At 44.2% G+C, this 13,275-nt stretch overlaps 1 protein-coding gene across 1 annotated transcript; it reads right to left on the minus strand.

Annotated features, from left to right (window-relative positions):
- Positions 1 to 3,678: 3,678 nt before the first annotated feature.
- On the minus strand, positions 3,679 to 12,565 carry LOC120924856 (olfactory receptor 6B1-like; the record flags this gene model as incomplete). The annotated part of the gene is made up of 2 exons (XM_040335841.1): positions 11,656 to 12,565; positions 3,679 to 3,701 (listed from the first exon to the last, which is right to left on the minus strand). Coding segments are annotated over exons 1-2 (933 nt in total), but the record flags the coding sequence as incomplete, so codon positions are not given.
- Between the last annotated feature and the right edge of the window lie 710 nt (positions 12,566 to 13,275).

The raw sequence follows: 13,275 nt of genomic DNA on the forward strand, positions 1-13,275 counted from the left end.
GGCAATCTTGCCAGTAGAAACAATGGCCGAAATCTGTGTCAGGGAAATGGCTGTGGAAGTACTGGCAATAGTGCCAGTAGAAGAAATGGCCACCAGAGGCACATCATGTGACAGGTGGATCCCCCTGCTGGCCTATAAAAGACTGCCACTGTCTGACCCAAATTGCTGGCTTGTCGTCAGCTTCCTGTGTCTGTTTACCTTGTAACTCCTGGCTTGACCTCTGCTTTTGGCTTGACCTGTAACTCCTTGCTCTGACCTTGGCTTTGCTGACTATTCTTCGATCCACTGCCCACTGTTTATGACCAGGACCTCCCTTTAACCGCCCTTTCAAGGTTTGGATTTATTACATCCAGCTATTACAAGAAATAAAGTGGGAGGCTACAAGCTTGAAATCTGACAAACATTCCCACTGGGATTTGGTGAAACTGTAGGACTGAGAGTCCCCTCTAATTATCTGCAATGATGATGTGCTAACCACACTGTAACCACCATGGTTGTACTAACCATCAGATCAAAATCCACGCGGAATTCCCTCCGCGGTGACGTGCCGCGGCGACGCTGTAATATAAGGACTTCCACGCATGCGTCAAATCATTATTGCAAGGGAGGGAATCGGACGGATTGATCCGGTGAGTCTGTACAGACCACCGGATCAATCCGCTGGACTGGATTCCAGCGGATAGATTTCTTAGCATGCTAAGAAATTTTTATCCGTTGGAAATCCATCGGCCGGAAAAATATCCGCGGATAAATATCCGCTGGATCGTACACACCAGCGGATCTATCCGCTGAAACCGATCCCCGGATAAATTCCAGTGGATAAATCCTCTCGTGTGTACGGGGCCTCAGTCATTTTGCTAATTAATACTATTTTTGGAATTATTTTGTTTTGTATATAAATATTTACATGTTATATATATATATATATATATATATATATATATATATATATATATATATATATACTCCTTTTCTTTTTATCAGAAATACAATAGTATGCTTTTCTCTTTAAACCGAAGAATAAGGAAATAAACACACCAGAAACAACATTTCCCTTAGGCGTCATCAGAAGCTTATCGGTTATTGTCATCACAACTACTTGACTCTATGGCCCGGATTCACATACAATGGCGCATATTTATGCCGGCGTAGCGTATCTAATATACGCTATGCCGACGTAGCGCAGAGAGGCAAGCACCGAATTCAAAAAGCACTTGCCTCCCAAACTGCTCTGGGTTCCCTCGGCCTAAGCCATCGTAGGTGGAAGTGGGCGTGAGCCATGCTAATGAGACGTGACCCTGTGCAACTGATGGGCCGAGTGCCATACAAGTACTTAAAACGAACGGCGCATGCGCCGTCCCATGGACGTATCTCAGTGCGCATGCTCAGAATCACGTCGGAACTACTCCCTAAGATACGACGGATCACTGCCTATGACGTGAGCGCAACCTACGCCCAGCCTTATTCATGTACTATGTAAACGACGCAAAATACGACGGCTGTGTTCCCTGGTCCATACCTTAGCATGAGTTGCGCCTCATATATGGGGAATAACTTTACGCCGGACGTACGACTTACGCAAACCGCGTATATTATGCGCCGGGCGCAAGTACGTTTGTGAATCGACGTATCTCCCTCATTTCCATATTTGAATAGGAAATCATATTTGAATATTTGAATAGGAAATCAATGTGGGTGCCACTTGCGGCCAGCATAAATATGCTCCCACAATACGCCGGCGTAGGAAAGTTACGTTGGTCAGATGAAGCCTATTTTCAGGCGTATATCAGTTTATGGGCACGGCGCATAGATACGATGGCGCATATTTACACTTACGCGACGTATCTCGAGATACGTCGGCGTAAGTGCTTTGTGAATCCGGGCCTTTGTCCATAAGTTGTTTGTGTCAGCAATCATTTAGCAGCTGTAAATATATGTTTTTTTGTTCCATTTGATGTCTTAAAACATTTATGTGTATTTTTGTATATGACAATAAATGTTGTACTAACTTTTATAAAAAAAACATCCTGTTTGATTACCTACCTGTAAAATTCCTGAGGCATCCCACATACACAATTTCTATTTCGAGATGTGGCAGGTAGCCTCAGGATTCCCTGCCACAGGGAATTTTAGTTTCTCCTCTTTCGACCAATTTTCCAAGCAGGCACATTGAGACCGTGAGCTGTAGTGAAGTACCAGATATTGCAGAAGTGATAGCAGTCACTTTCTTCCACTCCGGAGAAAGAAGCCCACAATCCCAAAATATATGTTTAAAAGTACCCGGAAGTTGGCAGCCCCTAAAACAGGGGTGGGGAACCTTTTTTCTGCCAAGGGCCATTTGGATTTTTGTAACATCATTCGGGGGCCGTACAAAATGATCAAATTAAAAATTAGCCTGTTATATTTGGTCAAACATTTGGTCAAAAAATGCATGCCAGACGTATAAGTTTTTGTGTCATGGTAGATACAAAAACACAATCCCCACAATGCGATTCCCCCAATCCCCAAAACACAATCTGCAGTCCCTCACCCCCCAAAAAACACAATGCAATCCCTCACCTCAATCCCTGGTTCCGGTGGTGCTGGGCTCTGTGGTGCTGGGCTCTGTGGTTCCGGTGGTGCTGAGCTCTGTGGTGCTGCTGGGCTCTGTGGTACTGGCTCTGTGGTGCTGCTGGGCTCTGTGGGGCTGCTGCTGGGCTCTGTGGGGCTGCTGCTGGGCTCTGTGGGGCTGCTGCTGGGCTCTGTGGGGCTGCTGGGCTCTGTGGTGCTGGTGGGCTCTGTGGTGCTGGTGGTGCTGCTGGGCTCTGTGGTGGTGCTGGGCTCTGTGGGGCTGGTGCTGGGCTCTGTGGGGCTGGTGCTGGGCTCTGTGGGGCTGGTGCTGGGCTCTGTGGGGCTGGTGCTGGGCTCCGTGGGGCTGCTGGGCTCTGTGGTGCTGCTGGGCTCTGTGGGGCTGCTGAGCTCTGTGGTGCTGCTGGGCTCTGTGGGGCTGCTGAGCTCTGTGGTGCTTCTGGGCTCTGTGGTGCTGCTGGGCTCTGTGGGGCTGCTGAGCTCTGTGGTGCTGCTGGGCTCTGTGGGGCTGCTGAGCTCTGTGGTGCTGCTGGGCTCTGTGGTGCTGCTGAGCTCTGTGGTGCTGGGCTCTGTGGGGCTGCTGAGCTCTGTGGTGCTGCTGGGCTCTGTGGTGCTGCTGAGCTCTGTGGGGCTGCTGGGCTCTGTGGGGATGCTGGGCTCTGTGGTGCTTCTGGGGCCTGGGCTCCGTGGGCAACCTTTGTGATCATGCTAGTTCTGCCACTGCCCCCAGGTCAGTCTGTCACCATTATAATCCCCCCATGTCAGTCTGTTCCTCAGTACAATCCACACAGGTCAGTCAGACTGACCTAGATGGATCGTTCTGGGGTACATACTGACATGGGGGGGATTATAATGGGGGACAGACTGACCTGGGAAATGGGAGGACTGTATTAGGGAACAGAATGACTTGGGGTGTGGGATTATATTAGGGCAGGGGCGGACTGACCATTGAGTCACTCGGGCACTGCCCGAGGGCCCCATGCCACTAGGGGGCCCCATCCGGGTTGCCAGGCTCAGTAAAACCAGGGACAGTATGTAAAAATCTGTGTTTTTTTTAGATCTGTCCCTGATATGTCCGAAAATGACATGCTTTTAATGTGAATATCCCAAGATTTTAGCTGCCCGCCTCTGCACTACCTCCTGGCGTGGTGGCCATCTGTAAGCCAGAAGGGCCCCATAATCTTCTATTGCCCGGGGGCCCCATGAGTTGTCAGTCCGCCCCTGTATTAGGGGACATACTGGGTTATCACAGTGTGCACAAAAACAACCTAATCTCCCCACACAGATCAGTCTGTCACAGTGTGCAACCCCCCCCAGATCAGCAAGTCAGTGTGCACAGCCACAACCCCCTCCCCTAGATCAGCGAGTGACAGTGTGCATAACCACAACTCTTCTCTCCTCCACCCAAGATCAGGCACTCACTCCCCCGTCCATATTTACACACAGTATGTGGCATGTGTAATTTCTCCCAGGCTCTTGCAGGTGAAGTTAGAATGCCATCATTGTCCCCCCCCCCCCCCCCCCATGCCGATCCCACACACAAACACACAGTCGCAGTCTGCTCCTGGAAACCAGCACGGAAGGGAAGTCACACGAATCTGTTGTGAGTGTGACAAGAAGCATAACTTACACAGGACATCCGTGCAGGCTGCTGGCTTCATGAGGAGCTTGTGTCTGTGTAGAGTCCCCGCCCCTCTCCCTCGTCTGCTCTCATGTGTAGTGCAGAGAGAGTTCTAAACAGCCTCTGACAAAGCAGAGCATCCAGCAAGTGACGGGGGCCGGATGGAATGATTTTGCGGGCCGTAGGTTCCCCACCCCTGCCCTAAAACATCGTCCAGAAGTTCCTGGAAATATGGCCTGAAGTCTGGATGGAGTATAATACCATCTAGTCAATACCTTATAGGCTGTTTCTCTAACTGCCAAGGATTTTGTAACATTGCGTATTTTATCCAGCATTGTGTCCCAATCTTCTGGAGCGAAATGTTCATCACAGTCAGATTCTCATTTACTCTTATATGGGGGTCGAGTCGTGGAAGGATTCCATCGCTGAAATTGTTTTCTTTTTTATTAAAGGACTTGTCCCAAGCTGTATGTGTGTTTTTTTTACCACATTTGTCATTTTTTGGGTGAAATGGTAGGGGTACAATGTACCCCGTTACCAATTCACATGGGGGGCGGGATCTGGGGGCCCCGTTTGTTAAAGGGGGCTTCCAGATTCCGATAAGACCCCCGCCCGCAGACCCCCACAACCACGGTCTGCTACATGTTTTTGGGAAAAAATTCCAATACGTGTATATTGATTGGTTCATGCAAACGTTATAGCGTCTACAAACTATGGGATATATTTGAGGATTTTTTTTTTATACTAGGAATGGCAGCGATTTGCGACTTATGCCTTGTACACAGGACCATTTTTCTCGTCAGGAAAAAAACTATGTTTTTCACGACGTGATTCCTCTCCAGCCTGACCTGTATACACACGTTCATGCAAAAAAACGTCCGACCAAAGCGCAGTGACGTACCACACGTACAACGGGACTATAACGGGGAAGTTCCTTTCAAATGGAACCACCCTTTGGGCTTCTTTTGCTGATCCTCATGTTAGTAAAAGTTTAGTGAGAGATGATTTGCGCTTTTCAGCCTCGTGATTTTCAGTCCGTTACAACGTGACGAATGTGCTATCTCCATTACGAACGCTAGTTTTACCAGAACGAGCGCTCCCGTCTCATACTAGATTCTGAGCATGCACATTTTTTTTCCCTCGGAAAAGTATACACACAACCGTTTTTCGTGACGAGAAAAAGACTGACGGGAAACACGATGAGAAAATAGAGAGCTGGTTTAAAAAAAAATCCGGGCAGTTTTTTCGTTGAGAAAACTGCTAGGGAGCATACACACGACCGATTTTCAATACCCAATATAATAATTTCTCGTCGTGAAAACCGGTCGTGTGTACAAGGCATAATAGTGGGACAGTGATATTGCAGGGCACTATCGGACACTAACTGACACTTTTGACACTTTGAGGGAACCAGTGATGATAATACAGTGATCAGTGCTAAAAATATGCATGCACTGTCACTGTACTTATGACACTGGCTGGGAAAGGGTAAACATGTAGGGCGATCAAAGGGTTAACTGTGTGCCTAGCCAGTGTTTTTGTGTACACAGTGTGGTGCTTTCTCTAGGGGAAGAGATAGATTCTAGTCTCTGCTTTGCAGAGACACAGGATCGTCCCTTACATCCTATCAGAACTGAGATAAGACTTGGCATGCGCGCACCCCCTGCAGGCCGAAATGCAGTATCACGTATATATAAGTGATTCTGCCCACAGCTGCTGCCCTGTATAATGATGTTTAAATGGTGAAAAGAAAAAAAAAGTGAAATGTAATGCACACATTTAAAATCAGAGTGTAATGAACAGAGGAGTAACACAGGATAAGTTTGCTTTGTGTTCCGAACTTCAGATTTCAGGTGTGACCGGATGTGACATCCCTTGAGAAAGTCACATGTCTGTGATGTAACACGTCGAGTGGAGCAGAGTGATGTCACTTCCAGTCACAGCCAAGACCAGAAGTTGGGAACACAAAGCGACCTTATCACGGGCAGAATGACAACTCATGGGGCCCCTAGGCAATAGGGGATTATGGGGTCCTCTGGCAATAGGAGATTATGGGGACCCCAGGCAATAGATTATGGTTCCACACAGTATACACACACACATACGGTATGCATACACATGTAGCACTACCCCCGAAGGAGCTGCTGGTTTGTTTTGGGTGGCACGTTACCTCTGTATCTCCGCCGTCTAGGGTACTGGATGAGAGCTGCAGTAAAGTCAATGTCCACACACGACAGGTGTCTTTTATTACCCAACAGAAGGTGAAGGGATAGCAAAATGGAAGACTGCACATTCAGGTGTAACTGGAAATGGAAACAGTCCTGCTTCCAATGACAACATTACTTTGCCACTCTAGCCAGAGTGGGTATAGTGCATCTGGACAGGCCTCTCTCACCAGCCTGGCAGCCAGAGTGTCACTCAGATGAATAGGATTAAGTCTCTGCCACAGACCCTCCTGAAGTTTGGAGACAATTACGGTCCGAAATCCTTCTTGACTGGATTCAGCACCCGGTTCTCCTTCAAATAGCTCTAGTTAAATAAACAACTGACAGGCGACCAGCGTCCAGCCTCTCAGAACAAAAGTGTCCTCTGATGAATGGACAGGCCTCTCCTGAAACACCAGCCTTGTGCTCGGTATTGCCAAGACAGGTTCCTCATCAGTTAGCTTCCTCCATTTGGACGGACAGCCCAAGACCATTTAGCAACTTAGGGACCCAGTCGACCCACTGGATACACAAGCTAGATGAATGTGCTCCAGACCAATGTGGTCCCGGAGCCAGGAACATTGCGACACACACACGCACACACCCCGGCTAGGAGGGCCATGCACGGGGCTGGTGGGATGACTGCCCAGCTCAAGAGCGGGAACACAGCGACCTCAAACCAATGGCCTCTGCCCTTTAAATACCCCTCCCCAGAATGCACAGCGAGGTGACCAACCCTCCTGATTGGCTGCAAGGAAGAGATATCCAACTGCACTTGACCCCACTGCTGCCACCTTTCGGCCTGGAGCGGGACTCACTCCCCAGACAACTCTGAAAGTAGCCAGGCACTACACACAGTATACACACACAGTATATATACACACAGAATATACACACACACACTGAAAAGGTACTGGAGAGGTGGGGCAGTTATAATCTTGGGATTTTTATACCAAAAGGATGTCAGTAAGGGACATTTCAGGGACAGAGATGTGTACATTCTGTCCCTGGTTTTACTGAGGCTGGCAACCCTGATGGGGGCCCCCTAGTGGCATGGGGCCCTCGGGCAGTGACCGAGTGACGGAATGGTCGGTCCACCCCTGGACCTTTTCCTGTGTGACCCCACTGTTTGATACACTCGTTGTTGAGTGTAAATTTGAATGTGAGTGTTGCTAGGTTTTAATAAGATATGTCGGAAAGCCGCACATGATTCAATCTGGGATAAAGATAATATTGATATAAACAAAAGAGCTTTAAACTTGCGCAATTTGCAAAGTGATGGAGCACTGGATTGCATGGAGTGAAGTCACTCATTTGGAAGACTGTCATTGCACTTATTATATCTATTTTGATCAAAGAAAACTTTCTATATATTCACTCATTTGGATGTGCAGCACTAAGTTTGGGATTCATTGCCCAGTAGGGCACTTTGGACTTATTATGACTATTTGTTTACAGAGGCTGATACATGTATGTATTGTTACACATTATCTAATTGGAACTCTTTTTAAAATATATATATATATATATATATATATATATATATATATATATATATATATATATATATATATATATATATATATATTTATTTATATCCGTGTGAATGGCAATATTTGTATCACATGTTTTCATTTGTTCATTGATAATCACTGTGACACTTTATTCATATTTTAAAATTGGGATTTAGTGCCACACTATATTATTTGCTCTATTAGTAATTTATTAATGTATTCTTAACAACGGGTTAAACGTGTTAAAACAAGCCATAACCTTTCATGTACCAAAAGCATTACATCCTCAAAGATCACAATAAAGGCACAAAAGTTGTTTCATTTGGTTTCTAATAGCTTATAAACACCTGTGTAATAGCTAAAAAATACTTCAGTGTCCCTGTTTTGAACTTTGAGTATGAAATTATCTATAATGCCTACAGCTACAGAGGTGCAATAGGGTTTGTTTAAAGTGATTTTAGGGTTTATTCACGTTCATTGAAATCAGTGAAAAATATTTGACTAGGAAATAGCCTAATAAAATTAGATTGCTCCATCCATACACAACTTTGACATTCATGACATTTCAATACAGTTTAGGTTGCGACATTCTGCACTGAAAAAAAGTGCTGCATTTAAATAACACCACAGCAATGCTGTAGTGTGAACTGTCAGCATAGGAAACAAGGCATTTAGCCTTTTTTGATGTATTGTGGATGGACTGGAAATAGCCGTTTGTTCAGAACTTGTAAGTACTTTAGTAAGAAGAGTCATAGGAGAGGTTCACTTAAAATATAAATTTGAAAGATAGGAATTACCACATGTAATAATATAACTTCAATAATTTTATATATATATATATATATATATATATATATATATATATATATATATATATATATATATATATATATACACACACACACACACAGTAAAACCTTGGATTGCAAGCATAATTCGTTCCAGAAACATGCTTGTATATCAAAGCGAATTTCCCCATAAGAAATAATGGAAACTCAGATGATTCATTCCACAACCATTTATTCATAAGTTTTTCATTTTATAGTCCATATAAAAAGATTGTAGCAATGTGATAGGTTATGTAACCACAAAATTTCCATCAACAAATGGAGGCCTCCACAAGGGGATTAGAAGCAAAATCCAGCAGGAGTTACAGAGTATAAAAGAGAAGAGAGGTGCCTCTAAGTGTAGCAATAAGTTGCTAAATGTTGTAATTTCAATAAATGTAACAAGATTGCTACACTTTGAGGCGCCTCTCTTCTCTTTTATACTCCGTTGTTACATGACGCTACTTTTATATCAAGACATCGCTTGAATATCAAGTCAAAAGTCAAAAGTGCTCTCAAACCAATCAGTGGCAGCTGGTGCTCAACATTTTTGGGGGGAGCAAACAAACTGAAAAAAAAAATCAATTACAGCCTCACTGTGCCCATCAAATGCAGCCACTGGGCCCATCAAAAGCAGCCACTGTGCCATCAAACGCAGCCACTGTGAAATCAAACGCAGCCACTGTGCCATCAAACGCAGCCACTGTGCCCATCAAATGCAGCCACTGTGCCATCAAGCACAGCCAGTGCCACTGTGCCAATCAAACACAGCCACTTTGCCCATCAAATGCAGCCACTGTGCCAACAAATGCAGCCAGTGCCACTGTGCCATTAAACAAAGCCACTGTGCCCATAAAGTGCAGCTACTGTGCTATCAAATGCAGCTACTGTAACCATAAATTGCTGCCAGTGTGCCCCATCAGTTGCCGACAGTGTGCCCCATCAATTGCCGACAGTGTGCCCCATCAATTGCCAACAGTGTGCCTCATCAAATGCTGCCAGTGTGCCCCATCAATTGCTGACAGTGTGCCCCATCAATTACCAACAGTGTGCCCCATCAAATGCTGCCAGTGTGCCCAATCAATTGCCAACAGTGTGCCCCATCCATTGCCAACAGTTTGCACCATCAATTGCTGCCAGCTTTCCCCATTGCCACCAGTTTGCCCCATCAAATGTTGCCAGTGCCCCCCCCCGCTCTGCACTTACCTGTCTCGGGTTAGCAATGTCCTCCCCTCCCCCTCTGAGTCCTCGATGTCTTCTCCCATCCTCTTCTGCTATGATTGGACGCCTGATAGGCATCCAACCACATCGCCTGTCGCTTCAGCCAATTAGGTGACAGGTAACCAGACCCAGTGCACCTGATTGGCTGAGAGGCAGGTCAGTATTAGGGAATTGATTTATTCGATTCCCCAACACAGCACTGTGTAAACAGCGAACACACAGCAGTGCACCCGCAGTTTAACAATTTGGAAGCCTATTAGAGCCCATGGCTCTAATCAGACTGCCTATTAGAGTGGACGGCTCTAATCAAGCACTTCCAAATACACCCCACCACTGTAATTCAGATGCCTGGCACCCGACAAGGGGCTGGACACCTGAATGGGGGGCGGCATCGCCCCCTGGCTCTATTAGAGCCCATGGCTCTAATCAGGCTGCCTATTAGAGCCAACATCTCTAATCAAGGGAATTCCAAATACCCCCCGCCACTGTAATTCAGATGCCCGGAGCCCGACAAGGGACCAGACACCTGAAAAGGGAGTGGCAGCAGCAACAATAGATAGATTAATGCAATGCATGAATCTATCTATTGGTGAGTGAAGGGTGCAGGAGAGAGGGGGTGGCGCTCCTGCACCCTCTATGGATGCACCGCCACTGATTTAATATTATATAAAAACATACTAAGTCTCTTATTGTGTATGTATACTGTATTTTAGTATAAGCTACTGAGATCTGTAATCAACAAGCTTTTTTTAGATCTATGAAAAAAACAAGAAAAAGTATAAAAGGAAGCATTATGCTTCACATATGGGGTGGATATGAGAATAAAGTACATAGGGCCAGATCCTCAAAAGGGATACACCGGCGTATCTACTGATACGCCGTCATATCCCTGTTTCTATCTTTGGAACTGATCCACAGAATCAGTTTCCCAAAGATAGGCAAAAGATCCGGCATGTGTAAGGGACTTACACTGCCGGATCTTAGGATGCAGTACTGCATCCGCCGCTGGGGGCATTTTGAGTCGAAATGCCGCTTCGCGCATGTAAATGAGCACTTACGGAGATCCACGAAGCGGTTTAGCTTTGTGAAATCTCCGTAAATACTTACGTTGCAATCGTAAAATTAGGGCTGCTTTTACAAAGTGTAAACTGTTTACACCTTGTAAAAGTAGACCCTTCTTTGCAGCGACGCTGATTTATTTTTATTTTTTTCCCGCCGTATCTTTTTTTTCCCCAATGTAACTTTATTTACCCGGCGCGATTCACAAAACACGGCGTAACGTAATTTTGCGCTATGCCCGTCGGGAAAATGACGTCACGAGCATGCGCAGTACGTCCGGCGCGGGAGCGCGCCTAATTTAAATGGGACTCGCCCCATTTGAATTGGGAACGTCTTGCGCCGGCCGGATTTAAGTTACACAGTCGAAAATTTCTAGGTAAATGCTTTGTGGATCGGGCACTTAGGTAGAAATTTTGCGGCAGTGTAACTTAAATCAGAATAGTTAAGTTACGGCGCCTCTTTGTGGATCTGGCCCATAATAACCATATGCAAACATTTAAATTTACTTGAATTCTTTTTTGCCAAACACCACAAAAAAATTAAAAATAGAGCAATTAGAAAGAATAATATAAGTACAACAGCACTTTACATTACCTTTAATAAATATATTTGTTATCTTTTATAAAAGTTCATCAAAGGACCCAGCTGCTTTTTAATGCAATCTTTCACTTCTTTATTTCTTAAACAGTATATTAGGGGATTAAATATAGGTGTTACAACAGTGTAAAAAACTGCAACTACTCGATTTAGAGTGAAAGCCAAACTTACTTTTGGCCTAACATACATAAATATCACAGTACTATAATAAATAAACACAACAATTAAGTGTGAAGAACAGGTAGAAAAGGTTTTTCTTCTATTTTTACTAGCTATACGTAAGACTGCTGCAAGAATATAAAAATAGGAAATCAAAGTCACCAAGAAAGACAATAATATCACTAGGGAAGCACACACAAAATCCAACATATCAATTAGGTATGTGTCTGCACAAGACAGTTGAAGCAGGGGGGGAGTGTCACAAAAGAAATTATTAATAATATTACCTCCACAAATCGGAAGTTGGGAGATTAGGACAATATGTGGGAAAGTGGTCACAAAGCCTCCAATGACTGAACCTATACTAAGACTGTAGCACATGGCATTATTCATCAGGGTTGTGTAGTGTAGTGGCTGACAGATGGCTAAGTAGCGGTCATACGCCATGACACCAAATAAAAAACATTCTGTGGATCCCAGGAAGAAGAAGAAAAACAGCTGCGTTATGCAACCAGGGAAAGAAATATATCTCCCATGTGGAGTAATAGTGGTGAGAATCTTGGGAACAATTACAGAAACATAACAAATCTCCAGAAAAGAGAGGTTACGAAGATAAAAATACATAGGTGTGTGCAGGTTTCTTTCTATCCGTGTAATAATGATGATCACACAGTTACTCATAAGCGTTAACAGATATGTTATCAGTAGTAGCAAGAAGCAAAAATATTGCAAACTAAGAGAACCAGGAAATCCCAGGATTATGAATTCAGCCGGTTTGCTTTGATTAACATACATCTAAGTGAATCAATAAAGGGGGAGAAAAGCATGATAGTAAATACATTTTAATAAGTTTAATGAAATGTAGTTTTATACACATTTGTCCTCATTTAAATAGGTTGTGGTTAGCTGAGTACAGATGTTTAAATTGTGATTTTAACGATCATTGTGAGCATCTTTCCAAAATCAAAATTTGTTTGTACCAACCTTTATTACACAGCATCAAAAGATATTTCAGAAGAAGTGATCTATAAAACCTGCAAAGAATTAACGTTTTTTTTAACTATTTGCTTGCACAATCACTTACAGCATAATAGTAGTGTAAGGGTGTTGTTCATGGGTACCGAGTAGTTAACCATAAATTATCTAACGAGAGATGACATGAAGATTGATTTGTTGGTTGGTTCTTTTTGCTCAAAATGGAGAAATAGGTAAAATAAAACAAATGCTTCTAATACTATCTTTGTAAGCAGAGTGTTTTTAGCTCTTATGCATCGCAGCAATGGTTGTAATCCTGCACTATCCAATATTCCTTTAAAGGCATCCATGAAGGGAACTGTTAAGGATTCAAACAAACCCTGTATTGGATATGTTTGTTGTAAGGGTTCATAAGTTAAGACTTAGCCAGTAGAATAAATAAATATGATGAGCGCAAACTGTCTAAAATAACAGAACAAGTAAAATCATTCTTAGAATGATAAATCTGTACCTTCGTGTTAATGAAGATA

Source organism: Rana temporaria, chromosome 1 (genome assembly GCF_905171775.1).
Source record: "Rana temporaria chromosome 1, aRanTem1.1, whole genome shotgun sequence".
Taxonomy (NCBI): domain Eukaryota; kingdom Metazoa; phylum Chordata; class Amphibia; order Anura; family Ranidae; genus Rana; species Rana temporaria.